This window comes from Rhinolophus sinicus, linkage group LG16 (genome assembly GCF_036562045.2).
Source record: "Rhinolophus sinicus isolate RSC01 linkage group LG16, ASM3656204v1, whole genome shotgun sequence".
Lineage (NCBI taxonomy): Eukaryota > Metazoa > Chordata > Mammalia > Chiroptera > Rhinolophidae > Rhinolophus > Rhinolophus sinicus.
Window position 1 is genome coordinate 23,805,697 of NC_133765.1, and position 20,868 is coordinate 23,826,564.

The window sequence follows — 20,868 nt, forward strand, 5'->3', positions numbered from 1 at the left end:
GCCTTTGATCCCTATCACAGATGAGGAAACCAATAGAGGTGGCTCTGCCAAGTCTCAGTGAGCTGCGACTTTGGTCACTTGCCCTCAGACCACATAGAAAGGCCCCCTGCTCCAAGGAACTGGGTGTGACCAGATGGCCAAACTGGGCATGGCGCTTAGGCCTTGGTGAAGAGGTCTCACGTGTTACAAAATTATCTAATGTCTTTAACACTAGATCGTCATTGTAAGCCTCAGACTCCTGAGAAAGCCAGTCATGGGTCACATGAGGGAACCCCTACTGTGGCAACGGCCCAGGAGCTTTCTGATTGGCTGTTGGTGATATCATTCAAGAGGCGTGATTGGCGGCCTCTGAATGGAAACATTGCAATGACAACAGTGATCTAGCAGTCCCAAAGAGCTCTGGGCTGGGGTCCACCGTAGTACTTGTAACAATTCAGCAAGCAACATGCTATTGTATCCATTTTACAGAAGAGACGTATAGTGATTCAGCCCAAATTTCCAAAATGGTGGAAGTAGGATTGAGCCAAGGTTCTCTACTATCTTAGCTAGTCCCCCACCTACCTGCCCATGCCCTGGGACAGGTGGGGGAAAACAGGGGGAGCCGGACAGTAACTGATGTTTCAAAGGAGTCCTTGACTTAACAGGCCGCCTAATGCCAAAGAATGGCTCTTACAGACCCTAACTTCTGGAACATACTGACCGACCCACTGAGGCCAGGCAGATTTGCACATGCCCTTCACCCCTCCCCCCAGAAGTGGGGCTTGGATCCAGCCTCTGGTGAGTGTGGGAGTCAGTGAGGCCAGCATAGACCTTACCCCAAAGAAGCAGGCTGGGAGTTCTATCAGCCCTGGGAACTGAGCTTTGTGACCCATGAGGTAACCATGGCAACTAGAAGCCAACCCCAAATGGAACCATTCTGGACCACTCTGAACTTGGAAGCCAAAGGTCAAGACAGGGAACTCTACCAGTGTGGAGCCATCCCTCCATTCTGGGCCCAGCAAGCTAAGGAAGTAACTATGTACAATCTGATGAATTTTAGAGAGAGGTGAGAAGGACGTATTGTTAGCTTAGATCTCTCCCTCACGGTGGTCATTCTGCCTCAATTTCCACCATCAGACTGAGACTTCTGCTGCCTTCACAGGCTCCCTGCTAAACTGCGAATCCACCTAGAAAGATAATGAGTGCTGTGTGCAATTAGCATCGAAACAAAACTAACAAAATGAACTTTTGCCAAGAAATGGTAGCAGAGCAGAGGGCGTCACAGGACAGGTGTAAGTCTTGAGAGGAGGAAATGTAAGCATGAAGCAATGGGGATTTTTCCAGTGGGGAGGTTGTTAAGTACTTCAAATGAGGGATTCTGCCCGAGAAGGTGAAGGAAAGACCAGAGACATGGTATTTTCTGGCTGAGTAAACTCCAGCAGTAGGTCCCCTACCCACCAGAGAGCTGAACCCCTCTATAAGGCTTTTCAGAACAGGAGTGGAACCCACAGATGACCAAAATCATCATCGCTGGCAGAAAACTGGGGGATGACTCCGTCTGTAAATCCCTCTTGATTTACAGATGGGACCTGATGAAACCATTGTTCAGTTCTAGGAGGCCCGCATACGTCCAAGGACTCCTTTGGCCTAGAGACGTGGTGTCATTTGACAAGGTCACACAGGAAATAACCAGGGTGGACTAAGCTATTCTCCCCACTGCAAGGGCAACCCATGAGAAGGTTTAGCCAGAGCACCCATGAGAAGGTTGCAAAGGAAACAGTCAGATAGATATCCATAAGATGAGAATAAACCTCTCTTATTTGGGTTCGGGGCACAGGCTAACAACCTCCAAAGATCTTTCTTTCAGGTGAAGAAGCCAGCTCAGGAAAGCTCAAAGATAAAGAGGAGAAACAACATGAAATGCAGATCAAGTTAAAAATCTATGCCACTCCCATGGAAATATAATTCAGCTTGCCACCTCTTGGAAAAGAGGCACCCTCAGCAAAACCACATCCTGGCACACTTTTTTCTGTATTTTTATCTGGGACCTTCGAAATGAGGCTATGTTTGATCTATTTGCTGCCTGTGAAGCTTCCATTAGGAACTTGTCTAGCTCCAAATAGGACCCCTGCACACCTTTCCCCTCTCCAAAGTGAGCTGAAGAGCTTCAGACACAGCCACGGTGTCCAGGGATTGAAGCATCACAGGTGCTGAGGTTTTGCATCAGAAAACCTGTGAGAATGGACCTGGGTTCCAGTCTAGCCTCCACCACCGGCTAGCTGTGACAGCATCCCGATGGGAATGCAAGCATGGGAGACAGTCTGCAGCTTCAAGACCACCATCTTGTTCATGCACGACGTCCAGTCCCTGCCCGAATTGTTCACGTGATCCAAGAGTCTAAACCCTAAGTGACAATGGAAGTGACTCCTCATTTTCTTTTCCCATATTTCACACGATGGATAGCCAGGGACCAGAATTTAGTCCAGCTGGATATACAACTGTATCATTTAATCCTCACCACAAGGGAACATTCTCACCCCCCACCTAAGGATAACACTCTGAGGCTGAGAAGTGGGGGATGACTTGTCCAAGGTCACACGGCTTAGAAAGAGGCCCAGCTGGGACTTGGACCAGGGTGGTTTGACATCAGCACTGGCTTTCCTAGTCACCGTAACAAACTCCCTACTTGATCAATGGGGATGTTGAGGCCCAGAGAGGCCAAGGAAGTTCCCCAAGGTCACATGGTCAGTTGGTAACAGAGCTGAGACTGGGTAACAGAAAAGAATCATCTTTTGCTGGATGCTTGGGAGAACCTTACAGCCGTAAGGCATGTGGGGGAGGGGAGGGCAGAGAATTAGGGCACAGCAAGGAAGTTAAGACCCATGGATGAGGAGCCCTGGCAGAAGTGAGGCGGTTTAGGAGGAGAAGCCGGAAACCCCAGAAGACCCCACGGCCCATGCAGCCCATCCTGGCACCCAGGTGGTGATACGGGACATGACTCACTTCTTTTGCTTCTTCTCAAGCTCGTGGTTTCGGCTTTGCTGGTTCTCCAGCAGGAAGCGGGTATCCTCCAGGTCGCAGGTCAGATGGTGGCACTTCCTCTTTAGTTGGTGAGCCATCTTCTTGGTCCCCTCGTAAGCATTCTGCAGCTCCCCGAGCTGTGGGAGTAACAGAATGACTCACCCCACTCTGCTGGCACTGAGACGGGCTTTTTCTTATTTCAAGCAGCTGCCATTTCCCAGGTGAGCATAATGGGAAGAGAACAGACACTGGAGGCAGAGACACCCTGTCTTGACTACTTTTTAGCTGTGTTACCTTGAGGAAGCTACTTCTCTGAGCCTCAGTTTGCCGACGGGTAGAATGGGGGGATAATCCCATTCATCTCTTGGGATGGCTTTTCATTGTTTTCAGTAATCCAAATGTCAACACTCCTGCCGATTCCTTCTGTGCCCTGCCCCTTGAGGACTATAGAATAAATGTCCCCATCAGCTGGCATAATATGGGGAGCTATGTGAGGGTTAGCCAGGAAGCAGCTAGCGTGGCACATGGAGACGGGCTCCAGAGACAGACTCTAAAGGTTACAGCTGTAAGTGGCACTTCAGACGGCTGACGTACACAGGAGTGCACAGATCCGGCTGTAAACACACAGAAAGCAAAGGCTCTTGCATCTTCCTCCAGGAAACACCCTCCCAAATGGCCTAGTTTAGATGTGGGAGAGAGGACATCTCAGAACACTCGCTTTGAAGAAATGGCCTCATTAAGGCACTGCTTTAAATAAGCAAAATGCTGAGTTAATGAAGCCTGTAATTCTAAATTCAGTATTTGAAGGCGAATGAGATGTTTTCTTATATTCGGCTACTCAGAAAAGGTTGCAGTGTTATTACTTTTTAATGTAGCATGACTGCTCCCTTTCCTGGGGGACACTGACCCGACTTTGTAATTTGTTACTAAAGAAGTGGGCTGTTTTCCTACAGTCGTCGTCCTGTGTATCTACAGTGCCTGGTGTCTCATGGAGGACCACAGTATCATGTCCAAATTGGGCACAATCAATAAAACCATCACCACCATGGAAGAAGATGAGGCTTGTTTCCATTGTGGGTAAAATTCCATGTGATTTCACCCTGGTCCACCTCTGCAAGGTGAGCTCATGGTATTTTTCTCTCATCGTGAGGAGATGTGTGGAATAGTAGCACACACCAATATGACCTCTACTCTCACGGTGCTTTCCTCCAGGGGGGAGACCAGGAAGGAAGCAGATAATTATAATACAGCGTGATGAAGCTTATATTGGGAGAAACATTTCAGGGGCACTCATCCAAATCTGTCTCAGGGAAAACTTTCTGGAGGGAATGACATTTAAGCTGAGATCCTAAGGATAGCTGGAGATATCTGGGTAGGGGAGAGAAAGAATGTTCTAGGGAAAGGAAACAGCATATGCAAAGTTCCCAAGGTGAGAAAGAATAAGGCACATTTTGGAAGGAGGGAAAAGAAAACAGTGCAATGTAACAGAATAGAGAGCCCAGAAATAGACCCACTAAACATAGTCAACTGGATCTTTGACAAAGGAACAAAGGCAATACAATGGGGAAAAGACAGTCTTTCAACATATGGTGCTGGAACAACTAGATATCCAAATGCGAAAAAAAGTGAATCTAGACACAGACCTTACACCCTTCATAAATCTAAACTAAAAATGGATCACAAAATGTAAAATATAAAATGCAAAACTATAAAAATTCTAGAAGACAACATAGGAGAATACCTAGATGACCTTGGGTTTGGAAATGACTTTTTGGATATGAGACCAAAGGCAAGATCCATGAAAGAAGTGATAAGCTGGATTTCATTAAAATTAAAAATTTCTGCTCTGCAAAAGACACTATCAAGAGACTGAAAAGACAAGACACAGATTGAGAGAAAATACTTGCAAAAGACATGTGTGATAAAAGACTGTTATCCAAAATATACAAAGAACTCTTAAAACTCAACAATGAGAAACCCAACTTCATTCAACATTGAGGCAAAGACCTGAACAGACATCTCAACAAAGAAGACAGATGGCAAATAAGCCTGTGAAAAGATGCTTCACGTGATATGTCATCAGAGTAATGTAAAGTAAAACCACAGGGAGATACCATTACACACCTACGAAGGGCTAGAATCCGGAACACCGACACCACCAAATGCTGGTGAGGATGTGGAGCCACAGGAACTCTCATTCTCATTCACTGCTGGTGGGAATGAAAATGGTACAGACACTTTGGATGACAGGTTGGGGGTTTCTTACTACAAAACCAAACCTACTCTTACCATACAATCCAGCAACTGTACTCCTTGGTATTTACCCCAAGGGGCACAAAACTTCTGTCCACATAAAAACCTGCGTACAGATGCGTATTGCAGCTTTATTCCTAATTGCCAAAATATGGACACCACCAAGACGGCCTTCAGCAGGTGAAGGAGTAAATAAATTGCGGTCCCTCCAGACAATGGAATATTATTCAACGCTAAAAAGAAATGAGCTATCCAGCCGTGAAGGAAACTTAAATGCCTATGACTAAGTGAAAGAATCCAATCTGAAAAGGCTACCGACTATATGATTCCAACAATGAGATATTCTGGAAAAGGCAACACTGTGGAGACAGGAAAAAGGTCAGTGGTGGCCAGGGGTTAAGGGGGAGGAATGAATGGGGGAACACAGGGGACATCTGGGCTAGTGAAACTGTTCTGTATGAAACTATAATGGTGGGTACCTGTCATTTTACAGTTGCCCAAATCCATAGAATGCACAACCCCAAGAGAGAACCCTGACGTAAACTATGGACTTTGGGAGATAATGACGTGTCCGTGTGGGTTCCTCCATTGTCACAAAGGTACTCCTCCGGTGAGGGATGCTGATAGTAGGGGCAGGGGGCATATGAGAAATCTCTGTACCCTCTGCTCAATTTTGCTGTGAACTTGAGACAACCGAGTGTGTCTGCACTCAGTGGTGTGCTGGAGCTGGCTTCTACTGACGACGAGAGCTGATTCTGCACATCTGCTCCCAATCCTACATTCAGGGACAATACAATCCTAACTTCACACTGCTCATGGTTGGGACTCTCTTCACCATGGAAATTGGCAATTGGCAAATGCTATGCATGGGGTAGGGGACTGTCTATCTGTCTGTTTTCAGAGCGCTGGTTTACCAGCCTACCACTGATTAGAGTGTAGACTAGAGATAGTTGGCTAAACCATCATCCCATTCCTCTAGAAACACTAGATCAGATGACATTATATTTGTAATGTCAAGCCGCACTTTCAAGAAAGAAAGGGAAATGTCAGAATATCGCAAATGCAGAGGACACAATACCAGAGCAATAATGGTAGATGCTGACATTATGGCAACCAGGGTAAGGAAGAAGAGGATCCATTGACAGATCCAGAAACATCCCTAAGGATAGAAGCTGTATTTGAATGCCTGCTCAGAGACAGGAGCCAACGCCTTGGGGCAAAGTGGGGAAATGGAATGAAGACCCTTGCATTAAGGCAGAACCCTCAAAGAGCTGCACCTCAGTGAGAAGGGACAATAAAAGTTCCGCCCACTGGCCTGGAGGGTGGTAAGAAAGCTTGCTGGCACTCTGGCTCTGGGTGGGTAGAAAACATCTATCTCCACCAGAAATCAAAATCCCAGGTCCGTGCCTCATATGGGCTTAGAGCTTGAATTGACACTTTGCATATGTTGCAAAATTGTGAAACTGAGAATTTAGCAAACTCTCAGGGGCTGTTGCAGAACAAAGTGCAAAAGTGCTTCTTCTAGAGGAACACACACATCCACAAACCTATAAAGACTCCCATTAAAATCAATAAGGTTAAAAAACAAAAAAGATCGACTCACAATAAAAAATAAAAAATAAATAGCTAAACACACCGAAACATTTACCATGAGAGTCAGGAGGGAAAAAAGGGCCGTTCCACAATGCAGACCCCCTGAGCCTGCTGTGGTAGGAATAGAGGAACAAGTGGAAGTTGAGCTCACAATCAAAATTCACAAAACACACAAGGAAATGAGCCACCATGAGAGTCAACATAACTTGCGATAACACAAGATTCTGACAGAGACTCTAAAGGATCCTTTGGCTGCAGTGTGGCCAGTGGTTGAGAGGAGAGGCTGGAGGCAAGGAGACCAGGTGTGCTCTGGTCCAGATGAGAAAGGGAGGTGTGGCAGGTTAGAATAGAGGCAATGGAATGGATAAAATTTGACTACTTTAAGAGCATATTATAATCGTTTTATAGATGAGAAATCTGAGGCCCAAAATGTAAGGTGATTTCTGCAAGGTCAAAGCAGAAATGGCACCGGAACTCAGCCTGAGTTTATGTTCATGTTCTTTATACCGCTGAGTACTCTTCCCCAGAGTAGAACCCTTGCAGGTAGAGGAAATATTTTTCATATCCCACAGTGGCCAGCCTTTGTAATAACAGGGAGATGGAAAACGTGAAATGGTGGGTGCCCCTTTTCTCCCTCCCCAGGTTCAGTCAGCGCCTTGAATAGGGGAGGTGAGAACGTGTACCTGCCCAATCTCTGACGCTTTTGTGATGCAGATTCTCTACCACCTCTTACCTGCTGCTCCAGCTCTTTCCTGGACGTCAGCTCTGAGTCCAGCCTCTCCTCAACTTGCTGTAGCCGCTTTCTGAGAAACTCATTCTCCATCTGAGCACAGTCGAAGCGCATCTGCCACTCATCTGCTGTTCACCAAAGTTAGAGAGACCAGGACGAAGGCTGGGTGAATGAGGGGGGTTCCCCTCCACTTACACAGTGTCACAATATTCACAGAGTTCCTGAGGCTTGACCTTGGACTTCAGGTTAGGAAATCCTGCTTCAAGTCCAAACTTAATAATTAAAAATAAAACTTTCTTCAGGTAGCCTGTCCTGACCACCTCCTGTTGTCTAAAGTGATTGACTGCTCACTAGTCTAAGCTCAGTTGTTTTATACTGTTCAACTTCTCCACAAGTGTACACATACCCTTCTTTTAAAAAGAAAATCCTTGAGGGCAGAGATGTTTTAGTCATTTGTGGATCCTCAATACCCTCTAGAAGAGTTCCCTACACACGGAAGTTTCCCCATGTTGATACAAATTCACCAATTGAAATCATCCTACTGGCCAACCACATTGGGTGACAGAATATTAATCAGTGACTGTTGGCTGAATTAACAAATAAATCAACAAGTAATAAAGTGTCTACTGAATGCTTAGTGACAAGAGACATAGGTCACAAGATGTCTCCATCAGATAACAGAACAATCCCTTGATTTGGTAAAGATCTGAAAAAAAAGTATTTGCTGGTTGATGAAAACTGGCTGAACGGAATAGGCTAGACCAGATTATGATTTCTTTTTTTTTTTTGACCATTTGTATAATATCTCATATACTACTAGACTGATGAAAAACATTCCATAAGTGAACAGCTTAAAATAGAGACCATACAAAGAACACATCTTTCCATGCATCCATCTATCTATCCATCCATCCATCCACCCCACATCCATCCATCTATCCATCCATCCATCCATCATCCATCCATCATACACTCTTCCATCTACCTTCCATCCATCCACACTTATTGAGCACACTACTGCATAACAGGCACAAAGGATAATTAATAAGAAAACATTCTATCTCCAGGAAAATCTAGTGGGGGAGATAAACATGTAAAAAGACAGCTAATGCCAAGCGTGACTGGGGCTCTCAGAAGGGAAGCTTATGAAAATCCAGAAGAGGACTCAAACTCACCGGGCAGCAAACATATTTTTTGTTCACATTGTCTCCCCAAGACTTACCACAATGCCTAACATATCATAAATGTTCCATTACTATCATTAGATAGGTAGATGGGTGGACGTGAGAACTGATAAACTGATAGATAAATGAATGGTAGGGCAGATGGACAGACAGATGAGTGGATGGATGGATGGGTGGATGGATGGATGGGTGGTAGGATTGGGGTCTTGCAGGAGATGACCCCAGTAGGGATTCCCACATAACTAACCCAAACAGAAGAATGACATAATTGTAAGGAGTGAGAATTCATTCAAGTTTCCACCAAGGGAAATAATATCACGGTGGGAAATGAATCCTGTCTCCTCACTGGGGAGAAACAAACAAAATCTCAAGTAGCAAACAGTATAGCCGCAAAAGGAAGAGGAAGCAGAAAGCATTTGTGTAGTGGAACGATACTCCCTGTGTGCTGTGATGTGCTACAGAGTTAAGTGGTACGAATGGGTAACATGAGCAGATGAGGAAACCTCTCCATTCTTCAAGGCTGATCTCCACCGCCAACCTCCCTCCCCACGGGTGCCATTCTTAATCAGTATGTACAGCTCAGCCCATCACGTTTTTCCTGGGTTTATTGGACCTCCCCATTTATATGGCAAGTGTCTGGAGTAGGGACCAACTAAAGTTCTTCTGGAGCCCCCAGAGGGTCCAGCTCAGTACAGGATACACAACATAAAAAGGTTCTCTTTAAACACTTAACCATGCATAGAGCAAAACCACGGACACTTTTAATAATTTGTGCTCCAGCTCAATCCATGGGAGAGGTTTGGGTGGCCTTGCAGTGGTGTGATTTAAGTGTTTTATTGCTTCTTCCAACTTTCTTCTATTTTAGAAAATTTCTCTGATGAGTATGTATTACTTTCATAACAAAACACAACATAGTTGTGGGTTGGCTTCCTGGAAATCAGTACCCAGAACTGGTGGCGAATGTGCTCAACAGCTGTGCACATCTCCCCTTTCCTTCAATTCCCACAACTTTCTACAGGAAAACAAACTCGGGAGTATCACGTGAACATAAATCACAGTCAGGATGAAACTGGAGCCCAAGCTCCTCTGGGGAAAACAGCCCTGTCCCTACTGCTAGTTCTATGCAAATACCTTTCCCACACCCCTGGGTGGACCCTACCTTGTGGGGTCTCCCGATCAGAGAATTTCTGACTCCTCCGTGTTAACCTGCCAGGGAAATGCTTGCCATGGGGATAGCCAGGAGGAGAGGAGAACAAGAACGGAGTAGAAAGCAAATGTGCCTTGGCTCTTTCCACCACCTCCAGACCTCCGTTCCTCTGAGTGTGCCTCGTATTTCTAGGGCAGACATTCTCTGGGGTCACCGAAGGCATGATGTCAACATTTTAGAAAAGCTGACAGACACACTGGGCATCCTTTCACCTGACTCATTTAGACTGGGGACAGGCGTGGACAAAGATGTCATCATGCCCATCCAACCATGGTATGTGAGTCTCCAGGCAACTGGATAAGATGGGTACCACCAGAAAGCCCAGGCTCTGCTGAGCACACCTGTCCTTGGGCAGCTCTCACCTTCTCCCCAGTTATTCAATAACTGCTGCGTGCCTGACGCTGCTTTTAAATGGGAACAGTCGTAGTCTCTGCTCCTCGGGTTATGAGCATGGATAACGACCCCACTCTTAGCAGTGGTAGTAAGGATGAAGTAACTAACAGCTACCCAGCACTCTGTGCCACATACACAGCCAAACGCTTTCTGTTGCTCATCTATGATGACGTCCATTTGAAAGATGGAGAGACCCAGGCACAATTCCTATGCCCCAAACCACTCATCTGCTAAGAGCCAGAATCTAGATTTGAATCCACAGGTACAATTGTGTAGATTCCACATGGAACCACTAAACTGCCTTCCACAACATTTATATTAAAACTATTCCTGTAACTATAAAGGTGCCTTCCCCATAGAGTCCCTATTGTTTTGACCATTCTTTGCATTCTTACTAAACAGCACCTGTCACAGTGATTACTTGTTATTTGCGAGGTGGTTGAATTACCTGTTTAATCATTTGCCCTTTAGACTCCTCTAGACTCTAAGCTCCAAGAGGGCTAGGTGTGTGCTTGTGTGCTCTGACCAAGCCTCAACCCCTAAGGCAGTGTCTGCTGCAAGGTAAGTGCTTCGTATGAATGGATGAATGCATGAACGGATGCATGAACGGATGCATGGATGAATGCATGCATGGATGCATGAATAGATGCATGAATGGATGCATGAATGGATGAATGAATGCATGAATGGATGCATGAATGGATGCATGAATGAATGAATGGATGCATGAATGGATGCATGAATGGATGCATGAATGGATGCATGAATGCATGCATGAATGCATGCATGAATGCATGCATAAATGGATGCATGAATGGATGCATGAATGAAAGCACGCATGCATGAATGCATGAACGGATGCATGAATGGATGCATGGATGAATGAATGAAACAAAAGGCCAGCTTTGGCCACCAGCATGTCATCCCAAGGGTTCCAATCTGCTCACCTCCTCCAGCGTGACTCCTTTCCAAGTCATTCAAGTGAACTTTCTGCTGGGCTTCTTCCAACTGCTTCTCTACTTCTCCCAGTTTCTTCTGGACTTGCTCATACTTGCTCTGGAAGAAAAGCCTCGAGGTTTCGAACTGCAGCTACACAGAAGCCTGGGCTGGCCATCTCACCCACACAGTGTCTCCAGTGTCTCCCAACACAGACAGTCCTCATCCGGGGCACCTCTAAGGCCAAGGGCACGTCTTTGGCAAGACCCAAATGTCCTCCAGGACCTTGAGCGTGGGAGTGGGTACGCCAAGGCCTCTTGCTTAGACTTACCCATCCCAGATGTGAGGGCGGGAGCAGGCCCAACCTCTCCCAAACAGCCTGGTCATCTACCCCCCACCACCCCGGACCACTCACCGTCAGCTCCTGGACCTCCCGGAAGGCCCGCAGCCGCTCTGCCCGCTCACTTTCCAGCACCTGGCAGGCCACGTCTCCTTTGAAGCGTTCATCAGCGAGCTCTGTGGTCAAATCAGCAAACTGGGGTGGGGAGGGTTAAAGCAGTGTCACTTGTTGGGGCCACCAACCCTTCTCCCCCTACACACATACTCCAAGGGATCACCTTTGAACAAATCACTGGCTCTCATGGCAAGGCGCCCCTTTAATGTAATGACCTGGTTAAGAGCGCGGCCGTCAGAATTGTATTGATCGTCGTGTGTTCGAATTCTCGGCCCAACACTCACCAGCTGTGTGACTTTGAACCAGGCAGGATGCCTACCATGTGATTCTCAGGTTTCTCAGCTTCAGAGGTCAGGGGGTCACTTACAGAAGTGTTTTGAGAATTAAGTGAGATAATCCACATAAAGCTTAGTCCAGTGCCTGGCACACAAGTAAGTGCTCAATTTAAAACCAGTTATTCTAGCAGAAACTCTTCTTAGCCATCCTTTAGTGAGCCAGCTCTCTGGACCAACCAACAGGCTCCCTCATGAGACACACTCACAGATGCCAGCCACATAGGGACGCTCCAGTCAGGAAACCTCTACGGTTCCCCGTGGTCCATCGGCCTCTCCCAAGTGATGGCCATGCACGCTGTGTATCAATTGTGTGTGTGTCCCTCCCCATTTATACCTGCTGCATATTTACCATAATTACCTATTTGATGAGCTATTACACAAAACCTATAAAATATGACTGAACAAAGATTTGCCATGAAAACTAGGTTGAATGCTTTGGAAGGAATAAAAAACGTGAGTTGCTTTTTTAAAAGTCTGTCAGATCGGTATAGGTGCAAAACGATAAAAAACTAGAAGTAAAAAATTAGGTTTTGGCATTCAGATTACTTTGCAATTTGCTCTGCTTTAAAGAAATCAAAACCGGAAATCATAGAGTCACGTATTAGGGGTGTGGTTTAAGAAGGAAAGAAGTGGGTGTTGAGTCAGATGCTCGTCCTCAAAAGGCGTTGGTCCTGCCTCAGGGTGTTCAAATAGACATGTTTAAAGGTAAAAATAAAAAATGTCTATTTTTTAATGAATTCCCACTTGCCCTGACTTTCCACCTCCCCCACCCCCCCATTTAACTGACCAACTACAGATGCCAAAGGGGTCAGGGTTTCTGTGGCATTACTGCTTCAAAACACAGCTTCCCAAGTTCAAGGATATGCTAAAGAAACTGAGGAGAGAAACACATGAGTGGACTGTTCATGACCAAGAGTCTCAGAAAGAACCTTGTATAGAAGAAGGGTCGCTCTTGAAACTGAGGCTACCACTTATGCAAAGCATGGGATAGAGTCAAGAGGCAGAGAAGAAAAAAGATAGAGGCAAGGTATAGGGTTCAAGTCCAGACACAACAACTAACATAATTGTGTGACCTTGGACAAGTCTCTTCCTCGCTGGGGCTTTGGTCACTTGCGTTGTAAAGTATGTTGAATTAGGTGATGCCTGTTGTCCTCCTGTCACTCTGATTCTACACCATAAATGTTGTGCATGAAGACGTCAAAACACTTCACTCTAGGGGCGGCCGGATGGCTCAGTTGGTTAGAGCGTGGGCTCTGAACAACAGGGTTGCCGGTTCGATTCCTGCATGGGATGGTGGGCTGCGCCCCCTGCAGCTAAAGATTGAAAATGGCGACTGGACTTGGAGCTGAGTTGAGCCCTCCACAACTAGATTGAAGGACAACGACTTGGAGCTGATGGGCCCTGGAGAAACATGCTGTTCCCCAATAAAAATTAACAAACAAACAAACAAACAAAACACCTCAGTCTCCCATCAGACCCTTGGTGTCACACTGAGGGGACAACTATGCAGTGTTATCACACAGACGACAAGTGGTCCTGCCAGGGTGGGACCCATTGATACGCCTCAAATATCATTCAGCTGCTCCGTGAAGAAGAAGGATGCAGATCTAAGTTCCAACGTGAAAAAATCCCCAAGACATACGAGGTCTGACAATTAAGTTTGCGAACTTGTAACGATGTTGCTAACGTTTTCTAATATCAGAGGGATCATTCATTATGAATTTGTACCAACTGGACAAACAGTTCACCAAGTTTACTATTTGCTGAAAAGGCTTCATGAAAAAGTTAGACAACCTGAACTTTTCGCCAACAATTCATGGCTCTTGCATCACAACAATGCACCAGCTCACAGCACTGTCTGTGAGGGAGTTTTTAGCCAGTAAACAAATAACTGCATTAGAACACCCCCCTACTCACCTGATATGGCCCCCAATGACTTCTTTCTTTACCCAAAGATAAAGGAAATATTGAAAGGAAGACATTTCAATGACATTCAGGACATCAAGGGTAATACGATGACAGCTCTGATGGCCATTCCAGAAAAAGAGTTCCAAAATTGCTTTGAAGGGTGGACCAGGCGCTGGCGTTGGTGCATGGCTTCCCAAGGGGAGTCCTTCGAAGGTGACCACAGTGATATTCAGCAATGAGCTATGTAGCACTTTTTCTAGGATGAGTTCGCTAACTTAATTGTCAGGCCGTGTAGTGCCAAGGGGGAAAACAGCAAGGTTGCAGAATAGAATTTTGGCCTGTTACCATTGTTGCTTGTGCTGCACAGACAAAGACACTCCCAAAATCTTCATAGGTTCCCCCTCTGGCCGGAGAGATCGGGTCACAGGAGAACCCAATTTCCTTGTGACGCATTTCTGTACTGCTGACTTTTAAAATCCCTTTTGTACTCAGAAAAACACAAAACAATATATATTTAAAATAGTCCAAAAACATAGTAATTGAGCTACATGGACTGGGGCTACCCTGTATCTTCCATGCTCACCACCATTTTCCCTCCTTTAGCTCATCCTCTTCCCATCTTGTTGACCCACCAGCGACTGCTCAGGCCACGGTGCCAATTTCAATACAAGGAAACAAACCAAACAAGGAGGCTGCCGGGGAGTGTTCTGAAGTCACACAGCAAAGAAGTGGCGGAGCCGGGACTTGAACACAGATCCATCAGATCTAAGCAATGGCCAGCGGTTCATGGAGGCGGGGCTCTCCCAGGGCGCACCTGGACGTCTTTGGGGGTGGGGCTTCCTTCCGCTACTCCTGACACTGTTGTCTTTAACGTGTTCTGGGGAAGCACGTGCATTGCCATGACCTGGGATAGTTGTTAAGATGCAAATTCCAGGATTCTGATGTCCCCCCAAACCATAATCTCTTCAGTGGGACCCAAGGGACCTGAATTTCAACGCGTTCCAGGGTGATTCTTAAGTACAAAAGTTTAAGAATTCCTGCTATAGAATTTCTTGGATCTATGTCCCCCTGATGTTGGCCTCACCTTGGCTTTTGATGGGCTAGATTTGCTCATGGGCCGACAGACACACTGGAGCTCGAGAAGCGATCGTTTGCAGTAGGCACCACACATGGGCCAGTGTAACCCAGGGGTGCCCCGACCATGCGCCTCGCTGCTGGCTCTGAGATCAGCATTGATCTCAAACACCAGGGCTATGTTCGCTCCGCCTTAACCAATTAGTGTGAAATTTAATTTGTGCTAATCGGCCTGAGCAAAGGGAGCACAAAATTAATTTAACGCATTAATTTTGAGTTCCACAGAATCCAGGTCTGGAGCCCAACGGACAATTAGCCTTTTCAAATTGGGGAAATGACAGGTGTTCTTCACAGAGGCAAATAGGCCCTGACCTTCCCCTGTTCCCACAAATCGCTCTTTCTTCCCACATTTAGGGGCCCAAGGACTCTATTTATAGACATGAGGGGTGGGCTCCATGCCCAGAGCTGAGGTGAATGGAAATAAAAACCAATTTAATAAGGGGGAGAACCGGACTTACAAAACCGGAAGGGTCCACCCAAGGACCAGTTAACTAGAAATTATTCTGAAACCTCCGATGGATCTACCACTTGGCCAAATTATCAGAAACCCTCTTTCTACTTAGGGACAATGGCTCCAGGGTCTGCCAGAGAGAAGGGACAACCGTGAGTGAATTTGCTGTACATTTGCGTCAAGTCAAACAAATAACATACCCGGACCATTGGTATCATTGGCCGTTTGGAGGAACAGTGGGTAATGGGGATTGGATGGACATTAAATACCAAACACGTGTGGTCCAGGACTGTCGCTGTCACTTGTCATTCATTATGTGAGCACCTCCTGTGTGCCAGACCCTGCTCTCAAGGACCTCACTGTCCAGTTGGGGCGATAAGAAAACCACAGGTGGGGCACCCATGCCTTGGCCCAACCGTGCCCTTGGCTCTTAAACTCAAGGAATCTCAAAACTCCGCAGACCATCTTTCCTGCAGAGAACAAACCAGGCCCCTCCACTCTCCTCCTCTACTTTTCAATTTAACCAAAAAAGGATCTGTTTGTTAGAAGCCCTGGTATGAGAAACAGCTGATACTCATCAAATGCCAGGGACAGGCATGTGTTAAGCTCTTGGCATATGCCAACTTCTTTAAACTCATCAAATGCCTTACGAGGGGGTATTTTTGTTATTTCCTTTTCATAGAACGGAAAACGGAAGCACTGGGCGGTGAAGCCATTTGCTCAAATCATCACTGATAAGTCGCAGAGGGAGTATAGCCTGGGCAGCCTGAGTCCCTGGTTCTGGCTCATAACTACAGCACTGTCCTCTGTCCCACAGCCACCATCCAGCTCAGTCCCCCACCCCCAGGCCCCCAGGGGTCAGTGGAGCAGGAGTCATCAATCAACAGAAACAGACCAGGAAGCAGTGGATCAGGAAGGTCAAGTTCAACAGCCAGTGGGGTACAGATCAAAGGCCAGAGAAGACCTGGACCCCAACCACGCCTGCAGGCCATGGCCAAAGGGAACCTATGCAGACCCCCAGCAAAAGGGAAGCCCCGTCACCCTGAGGAACTGAAAGAGACAATGAAAAAAAATGGGGACTAAAAGGGAGAAGAGAACATGAACCAATAGGGGGAAGGAAGGCCCACCTAACTGCCGAGGCAGCTGGCTGGTTGCGGTTTATTTGTCAAGGAGATTAAACTGTGGCTTCAGACTCCAGTCCCGTGGTACCTGCCCCCAAAGCTGCCCAGTCATTAAGGGAAACTCAGAACAAATCTCTAGCTTAGAAGCGGGCTCTAGGGCTCCCCCACAGACACTGGGGACCAATTCGGGCATCCCCCTATATATTTCTCTTCCCAGTCAACACATCACCCACTACTAAGTAACAGTAATAGTTACCCTAATAACAATCACTACCCAGATAGCGCTTACCACGTGCCCCGCACAGGTTAACGCACAGAACCCTCAGCAGCTCAGAGAGGCAGGGGCTGGTATTTCTAGATTGCAGATGAGGAAACTGAATCACCAGGCTGCAGACACTCACCCAAACGACAGACCCGCGGCTGGCCAGCGACAGAGCTGGCTATGCTGGCTCCTGAGCCCTCACTCCTAACCACGCCATCAAACTGCCTCTTGGAGGCTCGAAAAATATGAACTAAGACATGTAGGTAAACCAAGGAGTAAAGGGAGGGCTCCACAGTCTCGCCTTTGGTGGAAATGGAGCAACTTTCATTAAGAACGCCAGGAGAAGGGTCATGTTTCTGAGCAGGGCACATGGGGATGACACATCACCGAATGGCCTTGGGGGTGGAAGGGGCACTTATGAGCTTTAGTGAGCTTTCAAAGGGGACTTCAAAGTTCCCTAGCAACACCCCCCCCCCAAGAGGAAATAACTCCTCGGGTGCTGTCACCCACACATCCCATCTTGAAAATGTTCTTTGAAAATGTTCTTTGAACTCCAAACCTTCGGGATGGAGTTCAAACACCTAACATGACTGTCAGAGCCTCTGTGATGTGGCCCAGTTTCATGGTGTGACCCCCACCCCATAACCACCCACCGCCCATGGCACATTCCAACCACCAGGACTACAGGTGCTAGACCAGGTCCCCACACTCTGTCTCTGCTTCTGCTGTGTCTTCTACCTGGAATGGAGCACTGCGTCAGCTGGCTGACTCCCGCTCATCCTTTAAGACTCCTCCTCCAAGAAGCCCTCCTGACTCCACTCCTAGTCTGGGTAGATGCTCCCCCTTTATCACAGCCTGTTTGGAGTCAGCCAGACCCAGGTTCAAATCCCGGTTCTGCCAGTCACCGGCTGTGTGATGCTGGACCAATTGCTCTACCTCTCTGGGCTTCACGTTCCTCATCTAAACATGGGGGTACTAACGTTTTCCTCACAGTTCGCCATGAAAGTAAAATCAGATAATGGGGTAAAGGATTTATCATAGCACCTGGCACAGACACTCTGCTCATTAACTGTGACTTTAATTATTAAATTCAGCATTATTCCATTTATTTATTCAATTTGGAGTGAATGCTCTGTGGGGGCATAGAAATAGCTAAGCTATATCATTATCTTCAAGGAACTCAGTCTGCTGGGGGGAGGGTGAGAGGAATTCAAAAGCATATTAGTAACAGTGGTATGTCTGAAGGCTTGCAATGTGTTAACGACTTCGTATGCACCTCCTCAGCACAATTCCAGGGAGAAGAAGTAGTATTGCCACCATTTCATTGATGACACAAAGGCTCAGAGACTTGAAGAATCCGCCCACAATCCCTCAGCAGTAAGTGTACAAAAGCAGCCATTCTGATCAGCGCTCGGCTCCTGTACCAGATATACCAGCTCAGGCCATCGGACTCGTTCCTTACCTTATACACAGTCCTGGGCTGCTTCATTTGTGTCACAAGGGAGGTAGGGAAGAGATGATGGCGCCAATTTTTATATGGGAAACTGAGGCACGCAGAAAAAACATCCCCGCTGTGCCCTCCTCTGTCGGGCCTTAGCTATCCCCACTGTGGGTATCTAGGAACACACCACATTACAGCCTTAGAGCCTCTGCGGCCAGCTGTCTGCTGAAATACACCCTCCCTAGCACGGCCAGCAGTTAAGGCCCAGAAGACGCTGACATCCTGGGTCAGACAGGAGACCAGGCAGTCTCCTTCTCCTGGGGATTAGAGAATGCCATATCGTCCCCACGGAGGCACCGTGCTGCGGCGGAGCACAGAACTAGGAGTCACAAGACCTGGGGTGTGATCTAGGCTCAGTAACCACTTGGGCACATGACCCTGGCTCTTTCCTCCCTATCCTGGAGATAAGCTTCCAGCCACACTCACGACCATCAGGACCAAAGTCCCCCAGCACTTTGCAAATGGACTTTGTGACCTCAATCTCCTGGTGGAGTATCCTGGTGGAGTCTCTCAGCCATTCCTGCCCCAAAAGGGACTCTGCTCACACAAATGAGGCCAAATATCGGAGTGCACAGGCCTCCGTCTGTTGCCACGAATAAGGTCTTGGGAAAAGCCCAAACTATATTCCAGAGAGAGAAGACAAAACACCTCCCTCGTATATCCCCAGGAGCGCCCACGGCCTTATAGGTACGTCCTACCAGCAGACAGGCCCGCTTTCTCGGGAAAATAAATAACCCCACTTTGCATCAAGGCAGATTTGTGCTTGGAGAATATTTATAGCCGGCTCCTCCCCATCTCCTCTGCTGCTCCTTTGCAAATGAAGCACTTAAATCATTTTGCAGTAACGTTGTCTTTTTTAATAAGCCTCGTCAAATGGGGCTTCCACTGATGAGGCACACGTTTCGGCTGCATTTCTATCAACTGTCTCCGCCCCTCCACTGAGACGAGGGTGGGGTGCCGAGGCCATGAACGGGGACCGGGGTGTCTTCCTGAGGCACGGCCCTGCCGGGGTGTCTGCTTCCCAACTGTTAAGAGAAAGTCACCAACATAGAATCTCATGGAAGGAGAGAGATTTGATCTGGTCTCTAACCTAATGTTTCCCAATGTGCAGTCCCTGGATCAGCAGATTCTGTAGCACCTGAGAATTTACAATTACAGAAGCTCCAAGGTCACCCCAGGCCCACTGATTCAGGATCTCTAAGGCAGGGGTCCAATAATCTGTCTTCTTCCATGTCCTCTGGGACACTTTCAAGTACGAGAACCACGGCCCTAAGGCAGCATGACCACCTGTGTGAGGATTGCCTCGGGCTCATTAAAGAAGCTGCCAAGAACCTGTCCATCCAGATCCCTTCCTGGATCTTGGAAGATGGGCCTGGGGAAGCTACAGGGTTAACAGTGTTGCCGGCACTCTTTAAAATGCTAACGCAACCAATACAAATCAACAGTAGCTTTGGCAGGGAAGCAGAGGGAATTAGAGCCCTTTCTTCAAATAAAATTTTACTTGGGCCCCCATACGCTACATTTCACCAAATCTGAGTGGCCATTGATTGTAAGATTCACCGTGATGGAACATAAGAAAAGAAAGTGCTGCCAATTTTTAGTGTGAGACGCCGCTGACTGTTAAGAGGCGTTTCAATTCCAGAGATGTACAAAGGTGGAAAATAATGTGCATCTGAGAATCGATAAAATACAGAGTGAAGCCAAAAAAAAGTGCATCTGCTGCAAATTGAAGCAGGTTTGGGAGTTCTGCAGCCCTTTGATCTCTTCCTCACCCTTTGGCAGTTTAGAAGACACCCGGGGCTTCAGAAAATACAACTTCCACGTTATTGCATCAGCAAAAGCAGGCCACAGAGTGGAAGAAGACATCTGTACTACACCTGTCCAACAACTGAACTTATATCCACAATATATAAAGAATTGCTACGCATCAATAAGAAAAGCCATAGTCCTTTCACTTGAATAGACCACTCTGCCGAAAAGGATAACCAAAGAGCCAAAAGCATGGGAAAAGGTGCACATTCAAATCACAAGCTGGCACTCATACACACCCACCAACATTGCTCAATGAAAAAGACAGACACCACCAAGTGCTGGTAAGGATATGGAGCAACCGGAACTCGCACCTGTTGCCATGGGAGTGTCAATTGACACAAACACCTCAGCAAACTGTCCAGCATTAGCTATCCAACCTGAACACAGAAATAACTTAAAATGCAGCAGTTCCAGTCCTAGGTAGAGTCTTCACAGGAATGTGTGAGATGTGCACCGAAAGACACGTGCAGGCTTATTCCTAAGAGTTTAGAACTGGAAGCCGCCAAATGTTCATTTACAGTAGAACAGATAAGTCGTGATCTATACACATAATGGAATACCATACAGTCATGAGAATGCATAGTACAGAGCCAC

General features: G+C 47.0%; 1 protein-coding gene across 2 annotated transcripts in view; it reads right to left on the reverse strand.

Annotated features, from left to right (window-relative positions):
- Positions 1-20,868, reverse strand: part of MYO18B (myosin XVIIIB) — a 242,799-nt gene that overhangs the window by 115,892 nt on the left and 106,039 nt on the right. For both annotated transcript variants that reach the window (XM_074321365.1, XM_074321364.1), the window contains 4 exons: positions 11,712-11,831; positions 11,308-11,416; positions 7,580-7,704; positions 2,983-3,137 (listed from right to left, as the gene is read on the reverse strand). In XM_074321365.1, coding sequence (XP_074177466.1) covers positions 2,983-3,137; positions 7,580-7,704; positions 11,308-11,416; positions 11,712-11,831 — 509 coding nt within the window. The remainder of the gene's footprint in view (positions 1-2,982; positions 3,138-7,579; positions 7,705-11,307; positions 11,417-11,711; positions 11,832-20,868) is intronic.